The 8,779-nt window shown below is 38.5% G+C and overlaps 1 protein-coding gene across 1 annotated transcript; it reads right to left on the reverse strand.

The window, feature by feature from the left end:
• Positions 1-261: 261 nt before the first annotated feature.
• SPACA6 (sperm acrosome associated 6) lies at positions 262-8,565 on the reverse strand. Its single transcript, XM_073569908.1, has 10 exons — positions 8,358-8,565; positions 8,081-8,155; positions 7,919-7,984; positions 6,505-6,537; positions 6,337-6,414; positions 6,144-6,247; positions 5,847-6,006; positions 5,421-5,646; positions 3,105-3,182; positions 262-349 (listed from the first exon to the last, which is right to left on the reverse strand). The coding sequence occupies exons 1-10, from the start codon at positions 8,563-8,565 to the stop codon at positions 262-264; spliced, it is 1,116 nt and encodes a 371-aa protein (XP_073426009.1).
• Between the last annotated feature and the right edge of the window lie 214 nt (positions 8,566-8,779).

Raw genomic sequence — 8,779 nt, forward strand, 5'->3', positions numbered from 1 at the left:
GTGGTGGAACTTGCACTATTGCTGACTGACTAAATACTTTTTTTCCCCACTGTAAAAGAGGAAAATGATCTTCCCCTTCTCCTTTCTCAGACTTGTAACCAGTTATTTTACCCTTATGTGGCACAATGATTTTGTTGGTTCACTTTTATACACTTTAAGTCCGATTACTCCTGGACGGGAAAAGACAGCGGTCAATGATTTCTCACCCCCCAGGCTTCACATTTCATTTTTCGTAAGAATCACTTAATATGGGATTCTCCTTCATTTCATAAAGAAAGTGGAGCCGAATATAAATATGTCTCTTTCTACGTTCTGCTTGGTTAGGATGTATCCACCTCTTATAAATTGCCTTAAACAAAAAGATGTAAAAGGAATTGTCCCCAGGGGCCGAAATGAATCCAGAGAAGCTGGCGGGAGGCTGGCACTGGCAGGGTTATTGAGAAAAATGTATCCTTTCAATGGCTCTGCTCCGGCCTGATCCCCCGCTGCTCCGCAGTCCAATCAGGTGGCATTTTACAGCAGATGGTTTGAATATTGATGAGGGAACACAGAGGAAGAAGTAATAAAAGATTCACAACATGAGGAATAATGTATGGGCAGCCATGCATGGGAAGGCTGGGTCACTATGGGGGGCACTTTGATTCCAAGGTATGAGCCTTAAGAATAAAGTTAGGGCATTTCTCATTCTATCTCTGTGGACACACGTGGAGAATAATTCATTGTTACAAATGTATTTCAAGTGTTCCTTTCAAATCACAACTTTATACTGAAATTCATTGCTTCAGATCAGCTCAAATTTTACCTAAAAATCTTTTTACAACTTTTTAGCAGTTATATTCTTGTACATAGGGGGCAGTATTATAGTAGTTATATTCTTCTACTTAGGGGCAGTATTATAGTAGTTATATTCTTGTACATAGGGGCAGTATTATAGTAGTTATATTCTTGTCCATAGGGGCAGTATTATAGTAGTTATATTCTTGTACATAGGGGCAGTATTATAGCAGTTATATTCTTCTACTTAGGGGCAGTATTATAGTAGTTATATTCTTGTACAGAGGAGCAGTATTATAGTAGTCATATTCTTGTACATAGGAGCAGTATTACAGTAGTTATATTCTTGTACATAGGAGCGGCATTACAGTAGTTATGTTCTTGCACGTAGAGGCAGTATTATAGTAGTTATATTCATGTACATATGAGCAGTATTATAGTAGTTATATTCATGTACATAGGAGCAGTTTTATAGTAGTTATAGTCTTGTCAATAGGAGGTAGTATTGTAGTAGTTATATTCTTGTACAGAGGCGCAGTATTATAATAGTCATATTCTTGTACATAGGAGCAGTATTATAATAGTCATATTCTTGTACATAGGAGCAGTATTATAGTAGTTATATTCTAGTACATAGGAGCAGTATTATAGAAGTTATATTCTTGTACATAGGACCAGTATTGTAGTAGATATATTCTAGTACATAGGAGCAGTATTATTATAGTTATATTCTTGTACAGAGGCGCAGTATTATAGTAGTCATATTCTTGTACATAAGAGCAGTATTATAGTAGTTATATTCTTGTACATAGGTGGCAGTATTATAGTAGTTATATACTTGTACATAGGAGCAGTATTATAGTAGTTATATTCTAGTACATAGGAGAAATATTATAGTAGCTATATTCTTATACATAGGAGCAGAATTATAGTAGTAGTATTATATCACATAGGGGCAGTATTATAGTAGTTATATTCTTGTACATGGGGGCAGTATTATAGTAGTTTTATTCGTTTTCATGGGGCATTATTATAGCAGTTAATTTCTTTTACATAGGGGCAGTATTATAGCAGTTATATTCTAGTACATAGGGGCAGTATTATAGTAGTTATATCCTAGTACATAGAAGCAGTATCATAGTAGTTATATTCTTGTACATAGGGGGCAGAATTATAGTAGTTATATTCTTGCACATAGGAGCAGTATTATAGTAGTTATATCCTTATACATAGGGGGCAGTATTATAGTAGTTATATTCTTGTACATAGGGGCAGTATAATAATAGTTATATTCTTGTACATAGGGGCAGTATTATAGTAGTTATATTCTTGTACATAGCGGGCAGTATTATAGTAGCTATATTCCTGTACATACTGTAGGGGCAGTATTATAGTAGTTATATTGTTGTACATAGCGGGCAGTAATATAGTAGCTATATTCATGTACATAGGGACAGTATTATAGTAGTTATATTCTTGTACATAGTGAGCAGTATTATAGTAGTTATAATCTTGAACATTATTATAGTCAGGGACGTAACTACCATATGGTCCCAGGGGTCGCAGCTGCAACAGGGTATGGAGTGCTTAGTGGCCCACCCAACCAGAGGCGTATCTAAGGAAAGCAGCCGGTGTATGTGCCACGGCCACAGCCGGCAGGGGGCTGCAGTCAGGCTACCTATTGCGGCCGTCTGCGGTGTCTCCTCCGGCGGCTGCATTCTGCTGCTCCCCGAACTGGGAGTCGGCTGTTCTTTGTGCCAGCTGTCAAACTGACAGCCGGCACAGAGAAGCTGCAGAGCACCGGCTCCCAGGGATCAATTGTACTCGCATTTTACAGACGTAAGTACAATTGAAACTATGACCGCTGGGTCAGAGTGTCGCCAGCAGTGTTTCATTGTTTGCCATTTGGTAAATTCAAGAAAGTTATTTTTTTCTCATTAATGTACACTCTGCACCCCATCTTGACCGAAAAAAAACAGAAATGTAGAAATTTTTGCAAATCTATTAAAAAAGAAAAACTGAACTATCGCATGGTCATAAGTTTTCAGACCCTTTGCTCAGACACTCATATTTAAGTCACATGCTGTCTGTTTCCTTGTGATCCTCCTTGAGATGGTTCTACTCCTTCATTGGAGTCCATCTGTGTTTAATTAAACTGATATGACTTGATTTGTAAAGGCACACACCTGTCTATATAAGACCTCACAGCTCACAGTGCATGTCAGACCAAATGAGAATCATGAGGTCAAAGGAACTGACCAAGGAGCTCAGATACAGAATTGTGGCAAGGCACAGATCTGGCCAAGGTTACAAAATAATTTCTGCAGTACTCAAGGTTCCTAAGAGCACAGTGGCCTCCATAATCCTTAAATGGAAGAAGTTTGGGACCACCAGAAGTCTTCCTAGACCTGGCCGTCCAGCCAAACTGAGCAATTGTGGGAGAAGAGCCTTGGTGAGAGGTAAAGATGAACCCCAAGATCACTGTGGCTGAGCTCCACAGATGTAGTAGGGAGATGGGAGAAAGTTCCACAAAGTCAATTATCACTGCAGCCCTCCACAGTTGGGCCCTTATGGCAGAGTGGCCTGACGGAAGCCTCTCCTCAGTGCAAGACATATGAAAGCCCGCATAGAGTTTGCTAAAAAACACATGAAGGACTTCCAGACTATGAGAAATAAGATTCTCTGGTCTGATGAGACAAAGATAGAACTTTTTGGTGATAATTCTAAGTGGCATATGTGGTGAAAACCAGGCACTGCTCATCACCTGTCCAATGCAATCCCAACAGTGAAACATGGTGGTGGCAGCATCATGCAATAGGGGTGTTTTTCAGCTGCAGGGACAAAACGACTGGTTGCAATTGAAGGAAACATGAATGTGGCCATGTACAAAGATATCCTGGATGAAAACCTCTTCCAGAGTTCTCTGAACCTCAGACTTGTCCGACGGTTCACCTTCCAACAAGAGACTGACACTAAGCACACAGTTAAAATAACAAATGAGTGGCTTCAGAACAACTCTGTGACCATTCTTGACTGGCCCAGCCAGAGCCCTGACCTCAACCCAATTGAGCATCTCTGGAGAGACCTGAAAATGGCTGTCCACCAACATTCACCATCCAACCTGACGGAACTGGAGAGGATCTGCAAGGAAGAATGGCAGTGGATCCCCAAATCCAAGTGTGAAAAACTTGTTGCATCACTCCCAAGAAGACTCATGGCTGTACTAGCTCAAAAGGGTGCTTCTACTCAATACTGAGCAAAGGGTCTGAATACTTATGACCAAGTGATATTTCAGTTTTCCCTTTTTAATAAATTTGCAAAAATTTCTACATTTCATTTTTTCAGTCAAGATGGGGTGCAGAGTGTATATTAATGAGAAAAAATGAACTTTTTTGAATTTACCAAATGGCTGTAATGAAACAAAGAGTGAAAAAGTTAAATGGGTCTGAATGCTTTCCATACCCATTGTATAGGAGCAGTATTATAGTAGTTATATTCTTGTACATAGGGACAGTACTATAGTAGTTATATTCTTGTACTTACTGAGCAGTATTATAGTAGTTATAATCTTGCACATAGGAGCAGTATTATAGTAGTTATATTCTTGTACATAGGAGCAGTATTATAGTGGTTATATTCTTATACATAGGGGCAGTATTATAGTAGTTATATTCTTATACATAGGGGCAGTATTATAGAGGTTATATTTTTGTACATAGGAGCAGTATTATAGTAGTTATATTCTTGGACACAGGTTACAATATTATAGCAATTATTCTTGTACATAGGGCGCAGTATTATTGTAGTTATAGTCTTGTATATAGGGCGCAGTATTATAGTAGGTATCATTTTGTAGATGGGGATCAGTATTATAGCAATTATATTCTTTTACATAAGAGCCATATTATCACAGTTTTTTTTGTTAATGGGGGCAGTATTATAACAGTTATATTCTTGTAGACAGTTGAAAAACCATAAATAATAATAAAATATTTCATTTTCTTTCATCTTCTGCTGTTATATAAGATTTAGTACTAATTAGGACATGTCTATAGATTTCAGACTCTTGGTGAATAACTAGTGTCTTTGATGAGCAGTTGGAGTTGTACAACCTGATGTGTAAGAGCCGCCAACCTCTGGCTTTAATGTAGACACTGGGGTCAGGGAAAGCGCTGCTGCCATTTGTCAGTACTTAGCGAGTGTGGAGAGTCTAGTAATGGCTGCAGAAACAATTAGAGACCCAATCTGACAGATCAGAGAGACTGTGCCCACATGAAATATCAAACTTTCTACCTTAATCAGTCGAGTTCATATTAAAACCCGCAATGTTACAAAAAGGAAATTTCACAAAATATTTTTGCGTCTGGCTAACGTCAATACGAGGGAGATTTCCTTAGGCTTTTGCTCCATAATTTTGTCTTAGATGTTATTTGGGTTAAAATGTACTAAATTTATTAAGGGGCGACTCTAGTTCAGGTTTTAGAGTTCTCACTTTACCCTTGTAGATATTTTATGGAAATTAGGGTAGAGTAGGCTTCTCTTCCTGCGTTCATGGTCTACTTTTCTTGACTCCCAATGGGTGATGGGTTCTTCTCCATGTGGCCAGATGACCTGATAAGATGAGGTTTCTTTCCCTATATTTTTACCAGTCCACGCTGAGGGAATAACGCCACAGGTAGCCAAACACCAATGTGATGATAAGGCAGCAGATGGCAGCGTAGATGGCATATCTGAGAGGGCTATCAGAGTTTTCTTTGGAGGAACTAGGTTCATTCTTCTTCTCCTCCTCTACCTGTTCAGGTGTTTTTGACTGGATAGCCAGTTGGAAGTCTTCCTCTAGATTGTTGTCTGCATTATTTTCATTCTTTACCACTGAAAACAGAAGATAAGAGAATTAAAGAGGTTGTACGAGGCATGGTGTCTTATATGTCACAGACAAAGACGGATGGAGCGGTGATCAGAAGTTCTTTGCTGTAAGAGCAGTGAAGAAGTTGAAAGGGCTTCTGATCGACTATATACATTTATGTCACACATCAAAATGTTCTAAAAAAGACAATATTTTAGAGACTTACCATCCAGATAGGTGAATCTGCGGAGTATGATGTCGTCATCCTCATCTATGACGTCACAGACATAAGTCCCGATATGGCTGACCCTTGAAGGCTCGATCAGTATAAACAGGTCTTCTCCAGAAAAGATGTCACTGAAGTATCTTAAATCAGTCGTCTTGAGCTGAAATTGAAAACATTGATGATGTCACGGAGGACGTTAGTTACGTGGAGTGATATCAGCGTTAAGGTTGATCGAGGGGTGACAGGTCTCCATTTGTCATGGAATAGAAGGGTCATGGATTGAACCAGATGACTTACATCTCTGGCATATTTCCAGATGACCTTCAGAAATTCCGGAAGATCGAATATCCCTCCACAAGGGATGAGGGACTTGTCCAGCTCTCCAACTCTTACGACCTCAACTGAGAAGGAAACAATCAGGGAAACCCAATGAGCGGTAAATGAACAGCTTGATATGAGATTTATAAACTGATGATAGAAGGGATCTTACTGGGACAGGTCACGGGAAATGTACAGTCCTCCTGAGCACATCGGCTGCAGATGAAGGTGCTAGCAGCTTTCTGAAGTCCTGGGGTGGAGAAATATAAAGAGAGGCGAGTGAAGACCATCCATGTATATAATGAAGGTCACACACTTCCTGTCTGATGATGTAACTCACCACATGGAGGTTGGCATTTTGCTGGTGGGTTACCTAATGGAGAAAAAGCAGCTATGGTTAAAGGGTATCTCAACTTACTTTTTTTTTCTTAATAATGATCAGTCTAAACATTCCAATACTTTACATTGCATCCTTCTTTTTAAAACACCATTGCTTAAAGTGGTGTTTTAACTGTGTAGTCCTTGCTCCTTTAGAAGGTGCTTTGAACTGCTGCTCTAGCAAGAATTCATACTCAAACACTATTTGCAAACACTCAGCATGGGTGAGGAAAGCAGAAAAGTTCAAACAGGTAGAGTGTTTGTAAATAGTGTTTAAGTATGGATTTTTGTTAATGCATCAGTTCAAAGCTGCTTCTAAAGGACCAAGAACTAGACAGTTAAAACATCATTTTCAGCATGGTGTTTGATAGAGAAGAAAGAAATGTAAGGTATTGGAATATTTAGACTAATCATTAATAAATAAAAAATATGGTAAATGTGTAACTGATTTTTTATATTTTTTTAATTTATTAATGATCAATCTAAATATTTCAATATTTTACATAAGTTCCTTGTCTCTTATATACCATGTTTATATTTTTTTAATTGCCTAGACCTTGCTTATTTAGAATCTTCTTTGAACTGCTGCATTAGCAAGAATCCATACTCAAACATTATTTTCAAACTCTCTGACTGTCTCAGTATGGGTGAGTGGAGCAAAGATGGTCCCACAGGGAGAATGTTTGTATATAGTATTTAAGTATGGATTTTTTCTGGAGCAGCTGTTCAAAACAGCTTTTAAAGGAGCAAGAACAAGGCAGATAAAACAGCACTTTCAGCATGATGTTTGATACAGAATGAGGCAATGTAAGGTACTGGAATATTTAGACTGATCATTAATAAACAAAAAATAAAAAAGTGAGTTACTCATTAACCACATTTTAATTTTATTTATTAATGATCAGTCTAAGTATTCCAATACCTTACATTGCTTCCTTCTCTCTCAAAAAACATACTAAAAGTGGTGTTTTAACTGGCTAGTCCTTGCTCCTTTTGAAGCTGCTTTGAACTGCTGCTCTATAAAAAATCTGAACGTAAACACTGTTTGCAAACACTGTTTGAGCTTCTCTCCTCCTTTCACCCATGGGGAAACAGTCAGAGTGTTTGTAATTAGTGTTTGAGTATAGATTCTTGAAAGGGCAGCAGATCAAAGCAGCTTCTAATGGAGCATAAACTAGACAGGTAAAAAAGCACTTTCAGAATTGTCTTTGAGAGAGAATGAAGCAAAATAAGGTAATGGAGTAAATTTCTAAGAGTCATAACTGTGCAAAGACAGATTAATAATTGAATAAGAAAAATAGTTTAGTTATCCGTTAAGGATTAATGACTTGCAGGGGTAAGGGTCACAGGAGCTTTGAGGAACTTTAGCTACTTACTCGTGATACGCTCTTCCAGTTTTCGCACAAAATGTTTGGTTGTATTTAAAAATAGATTGACCCAAGCTGACGGACTGGCTAGTATAAAAACAGAGAAATGTAAGGAAATAAATTTTTAGTATCATGAAAATGGTGAAAAATGTGGACATTTCTAGAACTTACCATCTTTGCTGATCGCCCTGACTTCTGTCTCAAAAGTTTGTATATAGGATCGGATGTTGCCAATCTCAGAATAAGCTGCAAGGAGAAAAGGTTCAAGAGACTTTTGATGAGTCCTATAGACATTGTGCAAAGCGTGCATCCCATGATGGAGATGGATTTCCTGCTCTAAAGAAGTTAATGAGCTGCAAGTAAATCAGGATAATAGCCAAATCTTGATATCTCACATGCTCTGTACATGATAAAAGAGGGATGAACAGTAGAAGCAGATCCAAGTTACCTATCAAGATGTCATCCAGTGAACTAAAAGCAGAGTGGATTGCCTCTAAACATTTTTGAGCACTTATTTTGTTCAGCAAGACGGGATACTCGCAGATTTGGGCTCTCTCCTCCGGTGTGGTGAAGCAGCTGAGACACGACGTTGTTACCAGCACTCGGCATAGAAGGACTAGGATCCGTAGCAGATAATCGGAGTGATAGACTGCCATGACGTATCGTCACAAAATCCTTCTAAACTGAGAACCTGAGAAAAGAGAGAAATTTGAAGCTGGAGCGTAACAGAGTCCAATGTCTCTGCCTGTTCTGGGTCTACAAGTTATGGATTATTGGGCGAGTAACGGGCGCGTGAATTTCAAGTTTGGAAGATTCACCCGAATTTGGCCAAATAAAATCAACGTGCAACAAATATTCCAGATTTTTTTT

Source organism: Dendrobates tinctorius, unplaced genomic scaffold, assembly GCF_039654945.1.
Source record: "Dendrobates tinctorius isolate UK_male_01 unplaced genomic scaffold, ASM3965494v1 ptg000028l, whole genome shotgun sequence".
In the NCBI taxonomy this organism is placed as follows: domain Eukaryota; kingdom Metazoa; phylum Chordata; class Amphibia; order Anura; family Dendrobatidae; genus Dendrobates; species Dendrobates tinctorius.

Coding starts and splice junctions, on each gene's coding strand:
- SPACA6 (XM_073569908.1), bottom strand. CDS start 8,565: ATGGCAGTCTATCACTCCGATTATCTGCTACGGATCCTAGTCCTTCTA. Junction 6,007..6,143: donor TCTGGAAATATGCCAGAGAT/GTAAGTCATCTG, acceptor TTTCAATTTCAG/CTCAAGACGACTGATTTAAG. Junction 5,647..5,846: donor CAGATTCACCTATCTGGATG/GTAAGTCTCTAA, acceptor TTCTGTTTTCAG/TGGTAAAGAATGAAAATAAT.